Consider the following 26,500-nt stretch of genomic DNA (forward strand, 5'->3'; position numbering starts at 1 on the left):
AGGCCAGTCTGTTGTACAAAGTCAATTACAGGACAGCCGGGGCAAAACAGAGATACTGTCTCGGGGAGTGGGGTGGGGGGAATAATAAAAATGATGATAATAATAGTTGTTATTATTAAATTTTACATTCCTAAAATAAATTCCAAGCATTCACTGTTTATGTATTAGGTATTCATACAACTATTATATTGTTGAAAGTAATTTGCTAGTGTTTTTAAAATATTCTTCTGCCAAAGTTAAATAAAGGAAAAATGGTTGGGAGTTTCTTGTATCTGTTTCACTATGGTATAGGGACATAGTTGTGTTCACATAATTAGTTAAAAAAAACATTCCCTTTTCTGTTTCTAAATAAATGTGAATAGGAGAATTGTCATTTCCAAAAACAGCTGACAATCAGAACAGCCACCTATCCCTATCATTTTCAATTTGTATGAAGTTGTACTTTAATTAATGTTCCTTGTCACAGATATATGTGTATTTTTTTCTCCTCAGTTTTCATAATTTTATTTTTGTAGGAACTTTTCTGTCTCAACTCAGTTGCCTAATGTGTTTGGAATGAAGTTCCTTGGATAGTCACTTTTAAATTTTATAATAACGACCATTCTCTTATCGCTTGTTTTTATAATTTGCACCCTCTTGGTTTTCTTGATCAGACAAGGTATGGGTTTGTATCATTTATTCAGACTAGGTGAATTTTTCATTCATTTCTTTCTTTTTTTGTTCCTGTTCTCTGTTATAAAAAAATTAAAAAATCAGAAAAGTAATGCAAGGTTTAAACGTCCAAGAATAGTTTTGGTTGTAGATCATAAAATTTTGGCATGTTGACTTTCCATTTGTATTTAAAAATATTTTTAAGTTTATCTTTTGAAATTTCTTCATCTGTGTTATTCATCTTCACATATCTAGGGCTACCACAGATTTCTTTCTGTTGAGGCTATCTAATTTAATTCCACTGTAGTTACAAAATGTATCTTCTATTAAAGTATTTGAAAATAACAGATTTATGGTATCAACAGATGTCAGCTTCCTTTTACTCTAAACACCTTCCTATAGTGTTTAAATAAGATATTCTAGAAAAAAAATTGTAGGTGAAATGTCTATGAACTTAAATAGTTTTTCAATATATATAAATCTTGGGCAGAAATTTTTTCCCACACATTGGACATTTTTATCCCACTGACTTTAGGCACCCACTATGCTAAATTAGAACTCAACCATAAATCTTATCTTTATCTTTCTTTTTCTTGATATTTTTCAGATTTTTCTCTTTATCCTGTTTTATAAACTTAGCACTAAAACAATGAGGGTTTTATCAGGTATCCTGGATGTATAAATTATTTATAGCTTATATTAAGCTATAGAATGTTTATTGTCTACCTTTTTTTCCTCACTCCTTCCTTTCTGACTTTCTGCATATTAAGACAGACATATGGTGATCTATCTCACAGTTCACCATTTCTTTTTCCTCCTATCACTTCCAAACTTCCAAATGTACTGCCCATCTCCAGTTTATTCTTAGTATATGGTTATGAACATTATTTTTATTAAGTCAATGCCTTCATATTTCCTCCTAATTCTTTAAGCACGGTTTTCTTTCTTCGAAATATCTATAAGCTGCATGTGTAAGCCCCAATGAAAGGAGAATTTGAACAACTTTGAATGGCTGAAGTGTGTCCTGCAACAGAACTTAAAAAGTCAGGCAAAAAGATCTCAATTTCAAGGCCAACCTATGCTGCATAGACTCTGTCTCAAAACCAAAAAAGAAATATCTAGAATAGCTGGAGTCTATGTGTCAGATCCAATATTTGAGTCACCTGAGACAGTTTAAGTGATTCTTCCCTCTTGAATACAGGTCAGACTTGACCCTTTGTATATTTTATAGCTGTTGTTATTGGATACCGAATATATTTTCTGTTTTGTTTATTTTAGAGATAGGGTTTCTCTGTGTAATAAATAGTCCTGACTGTCCTGAAACTTGATTTGTAGAACAGTCTGGCCTTGATGTCACAGCGATCCACCTGCCTCAGCCTCCAAGTGCTGGGATTAAGGGTGTGTGGCACCACTACTGCCTGGTGGATACTGAATGTTTAAAATAATGAATCATGGGGATGAGGCAGAGGAATGTGAGTTTGAGGCTATCCTGGGCTGTGAGTTTGAGGCTATCTTAGGCTACACAAGACCCTACCCAAGATGATTATGATGATGATGATTTAAGTTGGTGATGATGGTGAGCTTGTTTCCACATTTCCTGAACTAAATCTATGAAGTCTCTGTCTGCCTCAATGACAAGTTCCTCAAATCTCAGGGTTCTCCCTTATTTATGTTTTAGAGTCTGATTTCTAGAGCTCACTCAGCATCCTTCTATCTGTATAGCTTACTATCCATTCATTCAAACACTGTCAAACATTGCCAAAACAATGGGTTAAAGAGCATTCACTCTGTTGCTGAATCTGTGCTTGGGACAGGTGGAACCAGTCTATTCCAGATTTCTATTTTACTTCTGGGCTTTTTAACAAATTCCTGGCATTATCTCATACTGTTTTTCTGTTGTTCTGACACAGCCCTATCACCCCACCATGCTGGACACCAAACTTGGTACAATGTTGTTTTGCAAGTACTCTGCCACCCTTCACAACAGCTTCATCACCTCCTCAACTCAGGATACCTGAAAAGCTGGTAAATTACCCTATAGCAACCTCACCCCAAGATCTTCACAATAAAGATCCTTCACTATCACAACACAATGATTACCCCAGGCTAGCAGAGCTGTTAGCAAGATTGTTCTGTTTTCTTTTTAAATTCCATGACATTCTACCACTCTACACCTAAGATCATTGTATTTTTAACAAACAGGACTTCAAACTCAGTGCCCACTACAGAAAGGCTGTTAGCAATCCCAGACAAAAGCTATTGATCTTATCCCTAGCTCAGTGGTTTTCATGTATACACCCCTCTTCACTTGTCAGACTAGTTTTGTGACAGTTAATAGTTTCTTTGATGAAAAAATATTTGCTAACCACAGCCGGTCAACATGGCTAAAATACAACTCAATTTAAAAAAAAAAAAAAGATTACACTGGGGAACAGGGGAGAAAAACTGCACATGAATAAAGAATGATAAAACTGCTATGGGATTGTGGAGTTAATTTCAATTACAACAGCTTTAAAAACTGTGAGTCATTTTTAGTTTCTACCTCCCCAAAGCACTAATTGGCAGAAGTCACTAGCACCTTTTTGTGTGTCTAGACCAGCCCAAGAATCAGTTTCATGTAGGGCAAGAATATGAAAATAACCTCAGACCTTGTCACCATACTAGGACTCAAATAAGTTCTAGGCAAATAAACACACAATGTTACATCTATAATTCTGGCACTACAACTGAGATCACTAAAAATAAGCCAGGAATACTAGAAAAGAGAAACAATAACAAAAAGAATGTGTACTTTTTTTTTTTTGGTATGTGCTTTGGTGTTTTTCCTACATGTATGTTTGTGTGAGGGTGCCAGAAGCCCTGGACCTGGAATTACAGACAGGTATGAGCTGCCATGTGGGTGCTAGAAATTGAACTTGGGTCCTCTTGGGTGCTCTTAACTTTTAAGCCATCTCTCCAACACAAAAATGTGTACTTTTAATTAGTTCTCATATATGTTCTTACAAACTAAAGTTATACCTCTCAAATTTTGAAATCTAGCTGCATTGCTTTTCAGAAAACACTGTTCAGTCTTCTATTTTTCTCAGGGGTCTCCCTCTACATTCTTCACTTAGGCCCTGTTGCCACCTAGTGGACTAAGTAGGAATACACAAGAGCATCACCACAGTGGCTCACCACTTCCGTTCAGAACAAACCACTAGATGGAGTCTTCAGAATCAGAGAACTCCTGTCCCTATTTTTTAAAATGGGATAATTTGTAACCACACAAAATACAAACATTTATACAAATAACAGAAGCTACATACTCAAAATGATGTTTGGGTTACAGAAAAATAAAAATTTTCTTTGCAGGAAGTATGGTACTAAGGTTACAATAAGCTTTAGCTCCCAAAGATTAATTAACCTAACAAAATGAATTTGCCAAGCTTAATTCAGCAAGATATGAAAATTATAATACCTTATGACTACATGAGGATTTTTTCCTCCCAAGGTTATGGCTAATTCAAGTTTCAAACTTCAATCAGTAAAACCATGTCAACAAAACATACATCAAGATGCACAAGTTGTGTTAAAATACTTGGACATTGTTCATAATAAAAATCCTACCAGCTGAATGGTGGAGGCACACACCTTTAATCCCTACACTCAGGAGGCAGAGAAGGCAAATCTCTGAGTTCTAGGCCAGCCTGTTCTCAGAGTGAGTTCTAGGACAGCTTCAGCTACACAGAGAAACCCTGTCTCAAAAAAACCAACCCAAACCAAAACAAAACAAAACAAAAAAAGGCTAGGTGTGTTGGCTAGGTGCTTCCAATCCTAGCAAACTATACCATGAGCAATTTGTTTCAAAAAATTTAAAATGGGCCTGAACATGCTGGTGCAGCACACCTTCAATCTCATGAAAAAGAGTCAATTGGGATCGCTTACAAGCTAAAGGCCATCCTGGTCCACATAGCAATTTCTGGCCAGCTAAGGCTAAAAACACCTTGTTTCAAAAAATACAAAAAACCAAAACCAAAACAAAACCAACCAACCAACCAACCAACCAACCAACCAACCAACCAAACAAACAAACAAACCTTACAGACCTACAGCCATAAAAAACAAAGTATCTATGAAGGGGGGGGCAGGAGGGGCTAGGGTTTTAACTCAATAGAAAAGTACTTATCTAATATATTTGAATCTGTGAGTTCAAACCTCAGTAATGCAAAAAATTTAAAAGTATGCTATACTTAACAACAGACTGTATTTGTGTGTGTGGTTTTTTTTTTTTTTTTTTTTTTTCTTTTGGGTAGTGTTGGAGATCAAACCCAGAGTTTTGTACATGCTAGGTAAGGCCAAAGAAGTTTTTGACAACTTTTTCCAAATTCAATATGGAAAGAAATCTTTTCAACGCAGAACTGGGAAAAAACAATATCAATATACAAAATAAGTTAAACATATGCAAAATTTAATGTCAAATATGTAATAAAGAAAAAAATGATAAAACTTTTAGGAGAAAATGGGGGGGGGCTGTCTTGAATATCCATCTGAGTAGACTGAAAGGCTTTTAGGAAATCAGTAATGTTCACCTTTAGGAATGTCTGTGATAGTGTTTATATGGTAAAGCACACCATTAGGAATGTGCTTTCTATGGAGGGTTAAGTGGTATGGAGAGAGCAAGAACTATCCTATCCTAAATGTGGGCACCAACACCAAATAGGCTAAATGCTCAGATGGAGCAAAAGAGGAAAAATGGAGAAAATCCTCATAAGTGAGGTATTGACTCTTTGTTTCATAGCTATGGTGAAATAATAAACTAACTAAATCCTTCCTCCTTGCTTAGTCTTTGTCAGAGTGACAAAAAGTTAATATAAAGAAATGGGGTCATTGCTACCACATGGCTTCTATGCCTTTGGAACTGGTTTGCTAGGGGAACATGCAAGAATTTGAAGAAGTCAGTGATTCTGGCAGGAGTTCAGAAGATAAGAATATTGGTAGAGATGCAGACAGTAAAGTCTACACTCCTGAGGTTTCAGATGGACTAAAATGGAAATTAAAAAGGCTGCTCTTATGGTTTCTGACAGAACTAAGGACTCTATTAGGAATCATATTAGGTCACTCATGTTACATTCTGGCAAAGTCCTTGTTTACATGTTGTCTGCATTCTGAGACTTTGTGCAACTCCAAGTGTAAAGATAATAGACTATTAATTTAGGCTATGGCATGGTTATGGCTGATTGTGTTTAGTCAGGTTAACAGTGATGATTTTGGGCAAAAAAGAGTCAAAGACCAAAAAAAAAAAAAAAAAAAAAAAAAAAAAACTTTCCAGTATGGCTGTAAGCAATGAAAGCACAGTTACTACAGAGATCAAATTCCTCCCTCCCCAAAAAACGTATTTAACAGTATACCAAAGATGCTTTAAGGGAATTACAGGAATTGCCAGTCTACCCAAGGCTCAAGGGTTCAAGCAGAGAGGTTTTTTATTAGGAAAGGGGATCATAAAAAGGGGGAAAGAGTGAGGAGACCAGCCTCTGGGGACAGGAGCAGAAGGAGAGAGGAAAGAGGGGCAAAGAGAGAGAAGACAAGAGAAGCAGAGAGGGAAAGAAAGAGAGAGAAGGATGGGAGGTTGGCAGGGCCCTTTTAAAAGGAAACACAGTGAATATACATACATACACACACAGGTAGTGCTCTTAGTGGCTGCAGCTAAGGGTGTATCCTGTCAGAATTCCAAGAACAGGCCACTACAGATGACTGAATACTAACACAATTCAATCATCTGGGTACTCACGGGCTGCTCTAACTGTGGCCCAAGGGTTTAGCTACTTTACCATTATATGGACAACAGCCAAGATCTGTCACTAGTTTGTTAACCTCATGGTGGTAGTTTTGCAAACATGCAAAATCAAAGAATTATGGTGTCATGAGAGATTGATGAGAGAAAAGTTTGACATAAAGCAAAGACACAACAGTAAATTCTAGCACTTAGGAGGCAAATGTAGGTAGATCTCTGTGAGTTCAAGGCCAGCCTGATCTACATAGAGGATTCCAGGAGAGCCAAGACTATACGAGAAAACACTGTCTCAAGAAAAGAAAAACCTGTAAGCAACAAGCAGAGGCACCACCACCACCACCACCCCCCCGCCCCAAAAAAGAGGTTATGTATATAGGAACCTGAAAGACCATAGAGTAGAACTGTGCAAATGCTTTGGAGTTTATATCATACTACTATATATCCCAAACAACCCAGGTGCCATTAGCTAATCACAGAAGTCTGGAGGTCTGTACAGACAGACAGGAAATGAGCTACTTGGGAGGAAACAGCATTACCAGGGAGAAACTCTAGTCTGCTGATATGCTAAGAAAGTAAGGTGTGTCATACATGCTTGCTTCTTTCCTCTGATTTCTCAGCATTTCCCTTTATATCTGACTCCGGATTTTTATTACCTAGACCAATTAAGAACTCCATTTACACACTAAGAAGCTAATTTTAAAGTAGTTGCAAAACTTGAATATTTCCCCAAGGAAGAGATACAAATGGCCAATAAGCACATAAAAGGATGTTAATATCACTAAAAAATTGGGAAATACAAATGAAAAAAATCTAAAGTACAGGGGGTAGTAAGTATATAGAAAAACTGGAATTCTTTTTGTGTCAGTTTTGTTTTTTGTTTTTTTTCGAGACAGAATTTATCTGTGTGACAGCCCTGGCTGTCCTAGAACTCACTCTTGCAGACCAGGCTGGCCTTGAACTCAGAAATCTGCCTATCTCTGCCTCCTGAGTGCTGAGATTAAAGGCATGCACCACCACCACCCAGGTTGGAATTCTTATGCCATTAGTAAAATGATGATTCCAGTATTGAAAACAATATAGCATATATACATACATATATACATAACATAACAACAATTAAAGAAGAAGAGTCCATAAATTTGAAAGAAATTGGAGGTAATACATGGGAGGACTTGGAGAAAGAGAAGAGGGAAATATAACTACAAAAAAAATTACATAAAATTTTAAAAAGAAAACAATAAGGGGTTATTCGAAAATAAAAAACATAATTATCACATATTTTAGTAATTTCACTTCTGGTTATCAACCCAAAAGAATTTAAAATTGGAACTCAGAAATTTATTTTGTACACTAGTGTTCATAACAAGATTATTCATAATAGCTCAAAGTTGAACATAACCAAACATCTACTAATTGATAAATAAATAAATAAATGTGGCATATACATACAAAATAACATTATCCTGCCACATATCCTTTAGGATATGTGAAGTCTAATACATCATAAAACAATATGGATAAATGATGTGGAATATTATTTTAACTATGTAAAGATGTTCCATTTATTTATGCTGCTGAATATTACTTTAACTGTGCAAAGGTATGTCCCATTTATTTATGCTGCCTTTGTTAACAATGTAAACATGTATTACATTTGTTTATGGTACATTTGTTTAATTTTTGTAAAGATGGGTTGCATTTGTTTTGCTTTGCCTGCCTAAGGCACCTAATTGGTCTAATAAAGAGCTCAACAGCCAATAGCTAGGCAGAAGATGGATAGGTGTGGCTGATGCGCAGAGAGAATAAGTAGGAGGAGAAATGGGGGGTGGGGGGAGAGAATGACGGAGAAAGAGAGGGACAAGCCTGGGACCAGAAACCACCAGCCAACCAGACACGAGAAGCAATAAAGTAAGACATATAGAAAAAAAAAGGTAAAAAGCCCTGAGGCAAAATGAAAATAAAGAGAAACAGATTAAAATAAGAGCTAAGATAAGGCCAAGCATTCATAACTAATAATTCTCTGTGTCATGACTTGGGAGCTGGCTGGTGGCCTAAAAGAAAGTCTGCTACAGATAAATCTGAGGAACATTATGCTATGTGAAATGTCAATCACAAAAGTACAAATACTATGATTCCACTAATAGGGTTATCTATAAGGGTAAAATTCATAGACACAAAAAGAACTTATTACAAAACTATAGTAATCCAAACTCTGGAACTGAGATTATGGCATATAGACCAATAGAATACCCCATATGTCCTCATTCATATGTATGTATGTATGTATGTATGTATGTATGTATGTATCCATTCTGTTCCATCTGTACACTGACAGATCCTAGAATATATGGAAAGGTACTGTTAATATAGTCTGAATTTCAGTTCTAAATAAGATGAGTGTTGTATACGGATGCTGATATTACACACTGAGGTGATTGTAATCTATACTACCAAATTGCATACTTGAAAGTACTGAAAGTAAATGACACCTATTTTCTGTTACAAAGTCAAAAAACAAAAAGAGAGCCATGCCCTAGAGAGATGGTTTAGTGGGAAAAAGCAATCGCCAAATAGTTTGAGAACATGAATTCAAATAATAAGAACCCACGTGAAAGCCAGATCTATATATAGTTCAAGCATCTGTAATCCTGACACCACTACTGAGAGATGGGAAGACAAAAAAGAAGACTTTCTAGGAGCTTGCAGGCTACGTAGTCTGACATAGGTAGTAGAAGAATGACAGAAACCTGTCTCAAAGAAGGTAGACAATGAAGACTGATACCAGAGGCTGGCTACTGACCCCCACAGCCAGACAGTTTAACACATACATTGCATGCACAAGTGAGCATATGCTTACACACACACACACACACACACACACACACACACACAAAGGAGAGCCAAACATGGTAGTAGGCGCCAGTAATTCCAGAACTAAAGAGGCAGAGGCAGCACAATTTAAGAGCTTGAGGATCAGCTGAGCTACATGGTGTACTATAGGACACCAGGAGCTATGCAGAAAAACCTGGTATCATTTAGACATGTGTGCATGCACATAGTCAAAAAACATATTTAAAATGGAAACTGTAAGAAAAAAAGTCTGTACAGTATATATTATATTTGACCATGAATATTGAATTATTTCCACCTTAAGGTTAAAAACAACACAAAAATAGCATTGCCATCTCTTCTACCTACTGGAACTCTTAGCCAGTACAGTAAGAAAAATAAACAAACACCATAAACATCAAAAAAGAAAATATATAGCTGTCTTTATTCATAGTTGTGTGCACAAAAGTCCCAACAGATTTATTTTTTAAGTAACTAGCAGAACTAGTAAACAAATTCAATACAAACTCAATACACCAAATCAATTGCATTTCTTTACACTAGCAACAAACAATCTGGCAAATAAACTTTAAAACCAGTATGAGTCATAATAGCATTAAAAGGCAAAATAGAAATAATTTTAAAGAAAAAATGGATGTTAACATTAATCCATTTAAAACATCAATGAGAAAAAAGTGATGACACTGCTTTAAGTGGAAAGACAAACTAAATGCAAGGGCTAGAAGCCCTGCTGCCATTATAAAAATGACAATATGAGCCAGGGACAGAATGCAGTGATAGAGCACTCTGCCTCCCAGATGCCAGAGCCTGAGTTTACCCAGCACTGAAAAGAAGAAAGACAATTATTCTGATGGAATTAGGAAATAAAATTTAAAAAAAAATCAGTAATTTTCTTAGGAATTGTTTTTGAAAGGAAAAAACAAAACACTAAGCTAAAATAAATTTGGACAGGAAGGATGGAGGTGGCTTATGAACATCCCCCAGTTTCAAAGGCACAAAGTTCAGACATCGAGCCTTTGGTGACATTAGGAAGGGTTAATGAAAGAGAATACAAGAACCAACAGGTTCACATATTTTTTAAATATTTGAAAACCTTCAAACTATTTACTGAGAAAAAGACTTTGACAAAACTTGAACAAACAAATTTTCATATGAAAAAGAGTTGCATGCCTACTTTGTAAAATATGCCAAAATTGTGGACCTGAAGATAGAATTTGGTTAGACTAAGATTTCTTAGTGAAGATATAAGAGTAACAAAAGATTTCAAAACTTACACTTCATAAAAATTACAAGTTGTAATCATCATAATAGGTCTTAGAAAATGAAAAGGAAAACCACAGACCAGGAGAAAACATTCATACCACATTTATGATATGACATATCCAGAATATAAAAATACCAACAATGCAAAAAGTAGACAAAGAACTTAATGTTTTTAATAGTCAAGACTTGAACCATTTAAAAAGAAGATATATGAATAGCCAGTAAGTGTATAATATAATTACCAACATAACTGGCCATTGGGGAAATGCCAGTTAAAAACATGCCATTACAATGCTCACTAGAGTTACAAAAATTAAAACTCTGACAATATCAATTATTTGCAAACATATGAAACAGGAATTCATATGCTACTACAACTATAAAATGTAAAAACACTTTGGAAAACTGCCAACTTTTACAAAGTTTTAATGTGTATATACCATATAAGCCACCAATTCCTAGTATACTTTAAAGAATCAATATACATGTATGTACAAATTTTTGCGAAAGAAGTCTTACAGATGCTTTATTTACAATAAACTAGAAACAGCCCAAGTGTCCACAGATGAATTAATTACCTGTGATACTGTCAGCAGACTACTACTCAGTAATAAAAAGAAATGAACACTTGCATCATGGATTACTATAAAATACTGGGCTGAAATTCATGCACAAAAGAACATATATTGTGTGAAGCTATGCATATGAGATTTTAGAACAAGAAATAAGAAGTTACTAGGTTTTAGGGATAGAATAGTAGATCAAAAGGGAAAAAGCAGAGGGAATTTTGAAGAGGAACAATGGTTAACATTCCTGTTAAAACTTCTTTGATTCACATTTTCAGACAGGAGCATTTTCTTGTATTTATTATATTTATTATATTTAATATTTATTATATACACAGGGTTCTGCCTGCATGTACACTTGCATGATAGAAGAGAGCTACCATGTGGTTGCTGGGGCCTTTGGAAGAGCAGCCAGTGCTCTTAATCACTGAACCATCTCTCCAGCCCTCATACTTCAATTTTAAAAAGATACAAAAAACAAGGACTTTGGGGTCACAAAGAGCAGCTCCACCACTTACCAGGTGTGTGACCTTGGCCAAGTGTTAAACTGTCAGTCTCCCCATCTGCAAAACAGAAAACTAGAGTTGAGAATAACTTCATAGACCTGCTAGGAAAAGTAAACAAGATAATACTTTAATGACTTAATTCAGTAAATGCACAATAAATACTAACAAAGTTAGAAATTTTATTCCCATACTTCAACCACAGAAAAAGATGCAAAAATGACTAGTGGGTAGATGGTGAGTAATTCACATATACTATATTACTTATTTGGTTACAATGACACTTAGCATGGGTTATTACAGTTGGTTCTCTTCCTCCACCATGGGGATTACAGGTACTATACTCAGATGGCCAGGCTGGGCAGGAAGCTACTTTACCTAGCTGAACCATCTCACTTGTGTCCCTTCCACAGAGCAATTTTAAGATAAGAAAATTCTGGTTTGGCACAGTGACTGACACATGTAATTCTAGTACTTAAGAAGCTAAGACATAAACTCTTGAGTTAAAGCCATCCTTGACAACACAGGTATCCAGACCATTCCTTTCTCAAAAATAAAATAAAACAAAATAAATACATGAAAACTGGGGGAAAAGAGGGATAAACATGAAGGCATATAATCTGAATATGAAACCTGTACTCTAAGTGGGAAGCTGGAGCTATGATAGGCTTGCATTGTCAACATAGTTTTGAAAACATGTCAGATGAAAAGGCAGACAAATTTTCTTTCAATCATATTTCACTTGTCTTAATCATGCAAGACTCTTACTTTAAAAAGCTAAAATTGTGAGGTGAGTGTGGAACTGCACTCCTTTAAACCGAGGAGGAAGATGAGCAGATCACTTTGAGTTAGAGGCCAGAATGATCTTTAAAGTGAAAAACCAAACAAAAAAAAGTGAAAGACCAAAGCAAGAGGAGAAAATTCTCATGCACTCTGATACCAAGGTACTGAATTCAAACAACCTTTTTCAGTTTTTGTTTTTTTGTTGTTTTTGTTTTGTTTTTAATATGAGGATCAGAGAGATGGCTCAGTGAGTAAAAGCATGTGACACATACGCTTGATGTTAGAGAATGACCCCTGGGACCCATCTCAAGCCAGAAGGAAAGAATTGACTCCACAGAGTTGTCCTCTGACCATCACAGACTTGCTTTGACAGATCTCCCACAACCCCTTTCACATCAACACACACACACACACACACACACACACACACACACACACACACACACACACAGAGAGAGAGAGAGAGAGAGAGCTCAAACTGTCACAATACTGCTCCCACAGAAAAAAATAACTGCTCTAATCTAACCTCAGATTTTTTTAACATTCCTTCTTAGTCATCCATTACAATCCCCAGACTTAAAAGTTTTAGTACTCCCTGTGCCCACGAATGACAGACATCTACAATTATCCAAGAACTGAGCAACTGCCTTTGACTTCAACTATTTTCACCAATTGTAAACAAGTGCTAAACTCTTGACTCCACAGAGAATGCCTACAAGTCAGTATAAACTCTGAAACAGGGGCAGGTCAAGGGAATGGGAGTCCAATCTATGCTCTCAATCAAATCCCACCCCAACCTTGTTCAAAAGAATCCTTATCAGAAAGCACTTTCCAGAAATGATGCAGCATATTGAGCTGGAGCTTTAGAGGCACAGGGGAAATGCTAATGTCATGAACCACCTAATGGAGGAGACAGTACGGGAAAATGGGGAGACTTGTAAATGTATAATTTGCTCAGGAAAGAACCTGTCTCATAAACCATACAATAGTCCTGAACCTGAGCTACCAAAGAAATCTCTTTGAAACCTAATTCCACAGTGAATTCTTCCAGTCTGTGTGCAAAATCATCCCATAATGTAAAAGATACTGAAATGACACTTAAAATGGCCTTATTCTTTCACACATAACCCATTATGAGGCCATACCATCTCTGAGGAGGGAAAAGGGAGTTGGGTGAGGGGAAGGAGAACTGGGAGATGTAAAACTAAAAAATAAAATAGTTAAAAAAAAAAAGCATAGCCAGGCCAGGTGTTGTGGCACACATCTTTAATCCCAGCACTAGGGAGGTAGGGAGGCAGAGGCAGATCGATCTCTGTGAATTTGAAGGCAGCCTGGTCTATAGAGTGAGTTCCAGAACCATCAAGAATGCACAGAGAAACGCTGTCTGAAAAACAAAACAAAACAAACAAAAACAACAAACAGACAAAGTGTAGGGGCACAAGCCTTTATTTAATCCCAGTACTTGGAAGGTAGAAGCATATCACTGAGTTCAAGGCCAGCCTAGTCTACAGAATGCCAGCTCTGAGCCAGTCAGAATCACAGAGGCCATGTCTGTAATAATGATGATGATCATGATGATGGAGATGGTCACAGAAACTGAAACAAGGACCTCGCATATACTAGTTAAATGCTCTGTGTCACTGAGCTTCTTCCTCAGCTTCGCCATTAACATCTGAGACTATCAAAATTAAGACTACAGGCAGATCAGTAAAATAAGGGCTCTCCAGCCATACTCTATGACATACATTGAGGTAAGTCATTTCATGTTTTCAAACAGACCTTACAGTTCTCATGGAATGTATAGTCTTTATACATGCTTCCAAAAAAAAAAAAAAATCAATGTAAAGCATTTTATATGTCAGCTATCACTATGTGGTAAAAAAAAAAATCATATAAATTTATGTCTACTTTTCCTCTAAACCAGAAACCTTTAACAGGACTATGGCATTTATACTGTGGCTAAGGCTTGACATATACAAGAAAAGGAAAAAAAGTACTGTGTTGTCAGGACCCATGAAAAGGAGTCCATTTCATTTTGACTAAATGTCAGAGAGTTCAAAACTGTCCTGGAAGATTAAGGGAAGTAAGTCTCTTTGCCCCTTATACATGGTAATAGAAGTCTCCTGCCTTTTTTTTTTTTTTTTGCCCCCACTGTTGGTTGAATACTTAAGATTGTGAAAGAATAAACTAGGGGCATTTAGTATGGATTGAATTGGCCCTCCTGACAACTATCCTGTGTCTTTCTCTGTCTTGGATTTTTAACCTCTTTAGCTAGCCTTTCTTTTGTGCCCCTCTCAGGTATTAACTCTGGGCTGGTCGGCTGCCTCTGACTGCAGCCCCCAAAAGACAGCTTCCCACACTGTGTTAAATAGGTCAGATCCTACAAAAATCAAACTCATCAAATCATCTTCTATGACACACTCCACATACAACTGCTGAATATATGCAGTGTCTGGCACATAAGAAACACCCAATAAATTATATTTCTCAGAATGGGACAATGTCTAAATCAATAAACTTCTTGCCACCCAAACATAAGAATCTTAGCTCAGATCCCCAGACCGGCACTTATAATCCCACTGATCCTACAGAGATGGGAAGTGGAGACAAGAATTCTCCAAAAGTCTCAAGAAGAAGAGACCTTGTGTCTCAAGGTGAAAGAGGAAGCCCAATGTTGTCCCCTGACCTCCACGTATGTCTACACACAGAATGAGATAAAAATTAATGTTTCCAGATTTTGTTGTTGTTGTTGTTTTGTTTTTCAAGACAGGGTTTATCTGTGTAACAGCTCTGGCCACGAACTCACGAAGATCTGCCTACCTCTGCTTCCCGATAGCTGGGATTACAGATATGAGCCACTATCACCCAGCTATCTTTTCTTCCTTGATATCTACTATTCAACTTTAAACTGATTCTCTGCTCTGTTTGTGGGTGTTTTGTCTGCATGTATATCTGCGCACCATATGCACACACTATATGCAGAGACGAGAAGAAGGCATCAGATCCCCATTAACTGGAGTTACAGACCTGCCTGGTGAATGCATGGAATTGAACCTGGGTCCCGTAAAAGAGCATTAACCACTGATATAACTGTACTATACTTTCTAATATCAAAAGTTATGACATATTGTCAGGTGTGGTGGTGTACACCAGGACTTGAGAGGCAGAGGCAGGTGCCTCTCTGGGTTAAAGGTTAGCCTGGTCTGTAGTGAAAGTTCCAGGATAGTCAGGGCTACACAGAGAAGTCCTGTCTTAAAAAACAAAAAAAAAGTGAGGTGAAGGTTAATCTACTGAATAAAATATACAGTTGTAACATCCCATTAAATATATACAGAGAATTTCAACAATACACTAATAGCCTAAAGTAGCATACACTTATTAGTGTTTACCATTTGTTAAGCATTATTCTAAACCCATTACATATATTACTGCAACTAATCCTCATAACAGGCCTAATAAAAATAAAAATCATACTTTTACTATTCAAATATTCACATGAGAAAACTAATACACAGAGATTATATTTAAAAAAAAAAAAAAAAAACTAGCCATCTCTTCAGCCCCTGATCATACCATTTTTTTTTAAATTGAGAAGATTTTGCTTATATAAAAAACTAAAGCATTCATTTGAAATTAGACTTATGAACTATGAACATGTCCACTGTGGCATTGTGTATAATGTAGGATAAAGTATCCTCAGGAATAAGAGAATGGCTAAATAGACCACACCAAAGATTTTCTTTTCCACTACACAAGGAAGTTGCCATCCTGCTGTTAAAATGTTCATTAAAACAAATGTCCCAAGACTTGTAGACAATTCTCTGCATGTATAAAAGAAAATGAGATACAAAAATACATAGATGTTATGATTATTAATAACATAAGAGATTGAACACAAACCTAGAATAATTATTCTTGAATGATATTTACTTCTTAGTGGTAAGATAAGAGATTCTTGTGTTTTCGTTTTAATATTTTAAAGAAAAACAATAATTTCTACTACCAGCTGAAACAAAGTCATTGTCTTTCTCTTAATTCAACTATACCAGCAACTTCAACCATTTGGAAAGAAAAAAAATGCTAAAAAGATTCTAATCCAGCTGCCTGTAAGCGGCCTCTTTCCTTTGGCTAGTATCCTTTGGACATCATACAAAAAAGTAAGTATATACCAAAAAAATCTTCAACTTTGGAAACTGAATGAAAGTATTTTCAATTTTTGTTGATGTTTTCTCTATGTCTATTTTAGGATCATAAGAGAAATAGACTTCATATAGGCCAAAAATTCAGGAATATCGTTGCAAAAATAGACAAGAGACAAAGTTGAACTCCAGAGGAAGAACAGCTGTTGCTAATCCAACCATTTACCCTTTGACCCTCTATCTGCCCCATAACTGAACAGTACCAATTGTTTCCCTGTCTTATGGAGTGTTTACAATCCCAGAAAGGCATGAAAGGAATTAATAATTTAGCCTTGAAAGCTGACAGCCTTTATTGGGAACCTCTTGTCTACAGGAAAGTGCTGTCTTGAAATCACAGGTCCCCTTACTGTTTTATAGCTTAATTGACCCCCAAACATAAATCACTTATTTCTCCTATTTTAGGCAACAATGACTTCTATTCTCTAATTTCCCTTGTATCAAGTCAGCCATTGTTCTTTTGAGTTTTACAACTACATGGTAAACACAGTAGCTGAGGGAAAACTCCCTGAGCAAGGTAGATTGGGGTTATTTGAAAACAGCACAGAAATGTTAACAATGTTTTGAACTTTTCTTGACCTCTGACTGCCCTTGTACCCAGGCTTATGCTAAGGGCACAGTACAGGGCACTTCTTGTAGAAATGAACTTAGCCTGAACCTGGGCTATAACATTGGGCTCTAGGAAGCCCAGAATTGTAGGAAAAAGTCAGAATGTGAACAGCAGCTCATATCTGAAGCATGGCTGTCCATCCGCAAAAAAGGTAACTAAAAGAATACCTGGTAGATAAAGGAAGTCTTACCCTAACTAGTTCCAACACATTCCACCTGTTATCCCAAATCTGCTACTACCTAGCACAACTAGAAATCAGCTGCAAAGGTGGGGGCCTGTCACAATAAAATAGGATCAGGAATTTGTAGTGGAAGACATCAGGGATCTCTAAATTCCAAAGACACAATAAAGAGAAAGCTCTATTAATGTCTCAATCTAATGTGTGAAAATACTAACAAGGGAAATATACCTTCCAGTCAGAATTCCCAGAAATTGCAGTATCAAAAATAATAATCAGGGGTCTGTCCAGATGGTTCAGATGCTTCCTACTCTTTTTTCCAGACAGTGTTTCTTGAAACAGTCCTGGTTGTCGTGGGACTCACTTCATAGACCAGCCTGGCCACACACAAATCTGCCTGCCTCTGCCTCCCAAGAGATTAAAGGGGTGTGCCACCAAAGCCTGGCATGTTAAAAGAAAAGTCATTTTTTGTGACTTCCATCCTATAGTGACATATAAATTCATGTTTACTATCATGGAATAGTAAACCACCACATTCAGTAAGGGAGCCCATACAAATATTTAAAGGAAGTTGAATTACTTAATCCAGAACATAGAATAACTGAATAACAATCTTTAAGAGAATATCAAGGCTTTTCTCAACAAATGGCTTGAGCTACTTTCAGTAAATACATAAAGAAGAATACAGAATTGGATGTTACCTGCTAAACTCAATTTTGAGTATATAGTTGCATATGTACAAAAATCCAACAATGTTTGCTGCTGGCTTCACTGGAGAACTGAACAAGGGGGTCTGTTTTTAACAAAATTTTCAGCAAACAACTATTAAATGGATAAATGTGGCCATCAAACAGTACTAGCAAATGAAAAAGAAAATGTTAAAGACAGAATATCATTCTTATAATTGTTAAAGAGATACAATCTGAGGGCCATTCAAATAAAAATATCAAAGATACATTAAAATTAAACTGGGCAGTGGTGGCCCACACCTTTAATCCCAGAGGCAGAGGCAAGCATATCTCTGTAAATTCAAGGCCAGCCTTGAACTTGGAGCAAGTTCGAGGACAGGCTCCAAAGCTACACAGAGAAACTGTGTCTCAAAACAAACAAACAAAACAAAACAAAGATATCTTAAATACTTATAAGTGAAGTCACACCCTTTTCTCACCAACAAACACTAGATAACATTTAGAACTTACTAGTGCCTGGATCAAGTTTTCCCAATTCATCCTGACAGAAACCTAAAAAGAAAACAGGGGGAGAAGAAGATTATTACTTTTCATTTTTTAATTAGTTCAAGCTGATTCTACATATTAAAAATCAAATATCATATAATGTGGGAGGATATATGACTCAGTTCTTGGACTACTGAGTTCAATTTCCAGTAATCTTCCCACATCCCAAATTAGACTCAAAAATTAGTTTGGGTTTAAATCCTATTTCTAACAATTACCCTCTCAGGGTTTCCATTTCATCACCTTAACATTGAAATGGAAATAAGTGTATATACCAGAGTTGTAACAGTAGTAAGAATTTAGTACATTCCTTAGCACATAGTAGGGGCTCAATAAACAACAGCACAATAAGTATAAATAAGAATGCCAATGTCCACTGGAATATAAACTCAGAGGAAAATTAACATTCATTTAATACTTTTTTTTAATGGTATCAATTATGTCCCAAAAGACAGCAAACAATCAAACAGGAATTTACAACAAATATCATATAAGGTGAATTTACTTAAGATTAACAAAGATTAGTGTTAGGAACTAGCAGCCAGCTGACCCCCGCCCCGACGATGGGCGGGACGCTCATGGCCGTGTCATCGCTACATCAGCTTTACCTGGCTCAAGCTTTACCTGGCTGCCAGAGGACTCAGTTACTCATGCACAAGACCACCTTTTAAAGCAAGTGCGCCAAGAGCGCCGCTCTCTCTGGTCTCTCTCTGGTTCCTCTCTCTGGTTTCTCTCTTGCCCCCTCTTGCTCTCTCTCTGCCCCCCCTTACTCTTCCTCTCTCTCTCTCTCTCCTGCTTTCAGTTGGCCACCAGCTATCCCCTCTTTCTCTCCCTTCTCTCAAAAAACTCCACGTGGGCAATGAGTCTCGTGTTTGTGTTTCTTAGGCATAAGTTGCATCAAAAGAACAACAATTAGAGAGCTGGAGATATAGCTCAGTTTTAAGAGTACTTGCTCAGCATAAATTATGTTCTCCATTTGATCCCTGGCATTATATAAACTGGACACAGTGGTATAGGCCTACAATCTCAACACTCAATAGGTACACAGGAGGACCAAATGTTCACAGCAAGTACAAGGTCAGCCTGAAATACGAGGAACCCAGTCTCCAAACAAAACAAGACCTTCAGAAAACTTTACCTACACACACACATGAAACCAAATTTTCCATTATTAAGTATGTGTAAGCTAACCCTAACCGAGACCTGAGAGAAAAGAATGCTAGGGCCCTCTCTCTGGTAAGATGAGACCACAAGGAAATACTTAGATTAATAGAAATGGATTAATATTTAAGACAAAGCCAGCAGATAAGAAACTAGTAATAAATAGGCCAACAGCTTAATATCAAATACAGTGTCTCTGTGTATTATTTGGGGCTGGCGAGGCTTTGGGGCCCAGGGGGGCTGGAGGAAAAACTACTCAAAATATAATGGCGCCCAATGTGGACTAAAGAACTTCCACTTAAAACTTAACAAAAGCTTAGGAAAGGGTTTTAGAAACAAAAGAACAGAGACAAGCAAGGCTTCTTGGTAGCAGTATTTTTCTAGGTTGGACTCTGTTTTGCTAGAGACAAGCAGAGATTTGCGCAGCTCCTTTAAGGGAGGTTTCCTGACTCAGCATAAGTGGAAAAAACATCAAGGCTTTTAAAGAGCTCTGCTAACAACTGAATGGTGTGTACGAGAGCTGACAATGGCAGTGACCACATCTCCAGGCTGGCAGCATGCTGCTGGATGGCAGCGTAGACCAAGGCAGTGAGCACAGTGAGATAGTTACCTATTAGTTAGGTTTTCAAGATGTATTTGAGATGGATAGGCATTCTTCAAACCTTTTAAAGACCTACAGAATATGGCATTTAAAATGGTTTAGGGTTTTTCTTAACAGTGTGGCACAACTGCTCCTGGCAACACCAACTTCATCAGAAAGGAAGATGGACATTGAAGAAATATGTTATGGAATTTGCTTTCAATATGGCAAGACTAGCAATTTGGGCAAGATTCTGCTCTTGTCTGGACTGTTTGACTTTATGCTATATAAATGCATGCAGGACCCACAGGACAGTGACTGCTGATACAAGATGGACATTGCTACAGGGTTCCTGCTTCATCGAAGAGTCTGCCAGACATTCTGCAGGACACAGAAACAAAATGAGTGACAAAACTGCCAATACTGGTGGATAGTTTCCTACTTTGCTGAGGAGTCTGCCAGACACACTATGGCCAATAGGCTGAAGATGGAACATTACAGAGGCACTTCAGGTGACTGACCAGGTAGTGAGTTGTCTCCGCCTTTTCTAGAGTTTATATATTATTCTTCTGTGGTCTTTGATAAAGCTGAAGACAGTTATGGTTATAGTTTTTCCTAGTTAGGATTAAAGTTACATATAGGACTTTACACTCACAAAGATATGATAGATAAAATATTTTCTTTAAATCTTGCTAAATGTTAATGGACCAAATATTGTTAACTATGGTTCTTATTTGATAACTGTTTTGTTACATATTTTGCTATGTTAAAGTTAAGACCCTTCTTTTCATTTAGACAGAAAAGAGGAGATGATGGGAGATGTCGTTCTGTAAATATGTTTCTCTTATTGGTTAATGAATAAAGCACTGTTGGCCAATAGAAAAGGAAGATAGGCTGGACGAGGAGACTAGGAGGAGAGAGGAAGAGTAGGGAAGAGATTCAAGATGGAGACCTGAGAAGAGAAGAATGCTGGGGCCCTCTCTCTGGCCCTCTGAGACCACAAGGAAATACTTAGATTAACAGAAATAGGTGAATATTTAAGACAGAGACAACAGATAAGAAACTAGTAATACCTAATACAGTGTCTCTCTATTATTTGGGGCTGGCAAGGCAGTGGACCCAGGCCAGCAGGGAAAAACCTACTCATAACAGGCAACAAACCCTACAAATGTAGGAACTGTTTCATCCAGTGAAAATGTTCCTATCTCTGAACTTCTATGAAAGGTACTCAAATGCAGGATGATCTAAACAAATGCAAGAGACTGTGGTTCCCAGGATAGGGGGGCGGGGGGGGGGAGGAGAGGACCATAGAATCAAGAAGATCTAAGTATAGCTTGTATAGTGTAGAAGATCTTCAGGAGAAGAATGAATATCAAACATAATTCTGAAGCCACAGAAAGATATGTATCTCCCCTTGGGGGTAGGATCTCAACATAACATTGGAGGAACACAAACATTCAGACCACAGCACTAGGCAATAAAGAAATAACCTTTTCTTCTTTCCTTTCTTCCTTCCTTCTTTCCTTTCTTTTCCTTCCTTCCTATTCTTTCTTTCTTCCTTTTCCACCTTCCTTCCTTCCTTCTTTCCTTTCTTTCCTTCCTTCCTTTTTTTGCTTGACAGGGTTTCTCTGCATAGCCCTGGCTGCCCTAGAACTCACGCTATAGACCAGGCTAGCCTTGAACTCAGAGACTACCTGCCTCAATGCTGGATTAACAGTGTGTGCCGCCACCACCCAACTAGAAAGAACCATTTCCATTTTCGGTTGTGAGTCTAGCCTTTAACAGCTGAGCTATCCCTCCAGCCCTGAAAGAACCATTTCTATATACAGGTTGACTACTGAACATACTAGAAGACTATGCAATGCCCTGAAAATAGGATGAAAGTACAGGAAGACAGACAGGTATAATGAAAGTCAATTTAGTTGTATGACTAGACAAGCAATCCTGAGTTGCAGCTTCAGATTTTCATTAGGTAAAAAAATTGTATCAGAGGTAGTAAGAAAAGATAAAACTTAATACATCCTCTAAAAGTAACCAACATTCTGAACTCCATAACGACAGAATGACCCAAAAATTGTAAATACTAAGAAAAAAAATTTAAAGCAATGGTTCTCAACCTGTGACCCTCTAATATAGTTCCTCATGTTGTGGTGACCTGTTGTGAGATATTTGATTACACTGTGTAAAGGTATGTCATTGTGATTGGTTTAATAAAAAACTAAACAGCCAATAGCTAGGCAGAACTTCCCAACAGAGAGCTCTGTGAAGAAGAGGGAGTCCCCAAGCAGAAGAAAAGGAAATAGAGCATGCAGGAATAGAGGTAAAAGCCACAAGCCACCTGGCAGCACATTCGCTTAATAGAAATTTCAGTTATAAGAGCTAGACAGAAACAAGCCTAAGCTAATACTGAGCTTTCATAATTAATAAGAAGTCTCCATGTCATTACTTTAGAGATGGCTGATGGGACAGAGAAAGAATGACCCCCATGTCTAAAGTTGTGTTCATTGCTACTTCATAATTGTAATTTTGCTACTCTTTTTGCTTTTTTGAGACAGGGTTTCTCTGTATAACCCTAGGTGTACTAGAACTCACTCTGTATACTAGGCTAGCCACGAACTCACAGAGTGTTCTAGAATTAAAGGCATATACCATCATGACCAGCCAACAGTTAAGAATCTTATACTAAGTATTTTTGAAGATATAGGTTTGTAAAAGGGTAATGAACCATAGATTGAGGAGCACTGGTTTAAAGAGAAATCTGTTCCCTTTGCTTGTCTATCAACCATGCCCTCCTTTCGTTTACAACTTGCTTTATTATTTTTTTTAATTTTTCAAGACTTATTTATGTATATGAGTGCTCTATCTGCATGTACACCTACACACCAGAAGAGGGCCATAGATTGTTGTGAGCCACCTTGTGGCTGCTGGGAATTGAACTCAGGAAACTCTGAGCCATCTCTCCAGCTCCCCAACAACTTGCTTTTCCTTGGAGACATCTCTGTACCTGTAGGATACAATATTAACTCTAACCTTCCTATAAGATAGTGGTTTGAACTAGAATCGTCTCCATAGATTTATATATTTGAATACTTGGTTCTCAGTTGAACTGTTTGGGAAGCTTTAGGAGGTGTGTGTGGCCTTGTTGAAGGAGATGTATCTCTAGGGGTGGGTTTGAAGTTGAAAAAGCCCAGCCATTCCCAGTGAGGTATCTGTCTCCAACCTGGATCCAGAATGTAAGTAAGTTCTTAATTACTATCCCAGTGCCATACCTGCCTGCCTGCTACTGCTGTGCTCCCAGACATGATGATCATGGATTCTAACCCTATGGAACCATGAGTCACAATAAATGTTTACTTTAATAGGATGTCTTGGCCACAGTGTCTCTTTACAACAGAAAATAAGACAGCATCTTATATGGCTGTGAAAAGGATTAAATTAAATAGTGCATAGAAAGACTTTATACAGTATCTCAAAAGAGAAACAATGTGAACTGGAGAGGATCCAATTCAATACGGAGAATGTTGGGGCAGAGAACATTTCTAGAAGGGTAACTATTAAACATGGAATGGGATATCACTGATATAACTTTTAATTAGTTGCTTTGCTGTGTGTTACTTGGTTTGGTTTGGAGACAGGGTCTGAGACAAGGTGGCCTCAAAAATGCTAAGTAGCCAAGAATTTTTGTAACCTGGTCATCCTGCCTCCAACTCCCCAATACTGAAATTACAGGTATTTGAGACCTTGCCTAGTTTATGTCCTATTGGGGATTAAGGCCAGGATTTGTGACAAGGTTGACAAGCATTATACCAATTTAGCTACATCCACATCCACTTAGATTTAAACTATTTAATGTGAGGCTAGTGAGACGGCTCAGAGGTTGAGAGCATTGAGTGCTTTCTTGAGGATCCGGGTTCAACTCCCAGCACCCACATTGGCAGCTCACAATGTCTGTAACTCCAAGATCTGACATTCACATAAACATACATGCAGGCAAAACACCAATGCACATAAAATAAAAATAAACAACTATTTAATGTGATAATTATGGTTATACTGTCTAAGGAAAAGACTATAAAGAATTTATTAAAGGGTTGCAAAGACCCCAATGGTGGTCCCCCTCACCTTTAATACCAGCACTCAGGAGACAGAGACAGGAGGATCTCTGTGAGTTTGAGGCCAGCTTGGTCTACAGAGTAAGTTCCAGGACAGTCAAGGCTACACAGAGAAACCCTTTCTCAAAAAAAAAAAAAAAAAAAAAAGAAAGAAAGAAAGAAAGAAAGAAAGAAAGAAAGAAAGAACGCTGCAAAGAACCCAAGAACCCTAATTATGCAACTGTCTACATTCTTTATCGCTTTCTGGCTAAATGTCTCTGATTTTAGATATTTTCACTAGTGAAGGAGGCCTGAGGAAATATGGAAAACAATCACACTTACAAGCTACATGCCTCCTAATAACATCAGTATCATAGACAGGTTTGGCTACATCTCCTAGCAGACTATACTCACATTGTCAACATCCAGTTCTAGCTAGAAAAGATAACTATAACAAGCTGTCCCTCAGTGATAAATCTGTTTACCTACCATCAATGCTTGTCACCAGAGGAAAAGAAATACCACACCAATATTAAACATAACCATAATATACATTTAATCAGATTTCAATTACATTCAACTCCCAAGAAAAAAAATATATACCAGTTATTCAGTAGAAAGCACACTTCTAGCCCCATAAATGCACTGGAGTTTAGCTCTGTAGGTTTCCAAGCATAGGAAACCTTGGATTCGATCCCAGAACAATATAATAGCAATAATAGAGGATTAGTTTTCTAACTTTGTTGGTTATTTAAACTTGTTTTAAAACATCTCTTGATGGGCATTGTGACACATGATTTAATCCCAGCACTGATACTAAGACAGAATGATTAGTTTTTATACACACACACACACACACACACACACACACACACACACACACCTACCTTTCCTTATAAACCCAAGGCTTTGGCTGGTGACGGTAATTTGCTTTTAAAGATTGACAAGAACTAACTATGTCCTAAACTATCAAGTTAAGTATATAAAGAAGCACCTAAAACTATACAGCAAAGTTTATATTCCCCTAGCACAGTTGAAAATAAATGCATACTGAAAGAGCATGGAGCTAAATTAGGTTTAAAGCCTACATTTCCCTATCTTATTAACTAGCAAAAAGCAGTTTCTGAAATGTCAATACAAATAGCCAGCATGGCCAACTGGCTGTTTGGTAAATCATCTTGCAAAATGTGATCACTAATGGCCCTAACTTTAGGTCTGATGGGGAATGTTCTTCTGTGTATATTTTTCTCTTACTGGTTAATGAATAAAACACTGATTGGCTGATTGGCCAGATAGGAAGTGACATAGCTGGGCAGAATCATGATATAAGCAGAGACAAATAAAAAATTGCTCTCTTCTCTGCAGAGATGCTGAGCAGTCATTACGTAGCAGGCAAAGTAGTTGTTATCTGGCATACCCAGGTAAGCTAAGACCATGTGGAAATACGTGGATTAATAGAAATAGGTTAATAATTAAAACAGAGCTAGCCAATAAGAAACCCTAGTCACGGCCAACAGCTTTACAACTAATATGTCCATGTGTTGCTTTGGGGCTAAGAAGGGCAGCGGGACCTGCTGGGCCAGAAATTCTCATGTTATATAGATCTCCTTTTTTAAGTAAATATTGTGTTTTTCTTTTTTGGGGGGGAGGGGGTTGAAGAAAGGGTTTCTATGTGTAACAGTCCTGGCTTCCTGGAACTCACTCTGTAGAACAGGCTGTTCTAAAATACAGAGATCCACTTGCCTCTTGTCTCTCAAATGCTGGGATTAAAAGCATGCATCAACACCACCTGGCATTTTGGGTTGTTTTGTGTGTGTGTGTAGGGGGGTTGCTTTGGTTTTGGAGACAGAGTTTCTCTGTGGTTTTAAAGGCTGTCCTGGAACTAGCTCTTTTAAAGCAGACTGGTCTTGATCTCAGAGATCCGCCTGCCTCTGCCTCCCGAGTGCTGGGATTAAAGGCATGCACTATAACTGCCAGGGCAGCATTTTGTGTTTTAAGGTTTTTCAAGACAGGGTCTCTAGCACTGGCTGTACTAGAACTTACTCCATAGACTAGGCTGGACT

At 37.4% G+C, this 26,500-nt stretch overlaps 1 protein-coding gene across 6 annotated transcripts in view; it reads right to left on the reverse strand.

Moving 5' to 3' along the window:
- Nr6a1 (nuclear receptor subfamily 6 group A member 1) overlaps window positions 1-26,500 on the reverse strand; it is a 188,652-nt gene that overhangs the window by 123,142 nt on the left and 39,010 nt on the right. For 5 of the 6 annotated variants that reach the window (XM_051185378.1, XM_051185374.1, XM_051185373.1 and 2 more), the window contains exons 2-3: window positions 18,570-18,611; window positions 11,619-11,663 (exon numbers count right to left, since the gene is read on the reverse strand). In XM_051185378.1, coding sequence (XP_051041335.1) covers window positions 11,619-11,663; window positions 18,570-18,611 — 87 coding nt within the window. The remainder of the gene's footprint in view (window positions 1-11,618; window positions 11,664-18,569; window positions 18,612-26,500) is intronic. The other variant, XM_051185375.1, reaches the window with a different exon arrangement.

Source organism: Phodopus roborovskii, unplaced genomic scaffold, assembly GCF_943737965.1.
Source record: "Phodopus roborovskii unplaced genomic scaffold, PHOROB, whole genome shotgun sequence".
NCBI lineage: Eukaryota > Metazoa > Chordata > Mammalia > Rodentia > Cricetidae > Phodopus > Phodopus roborovskii.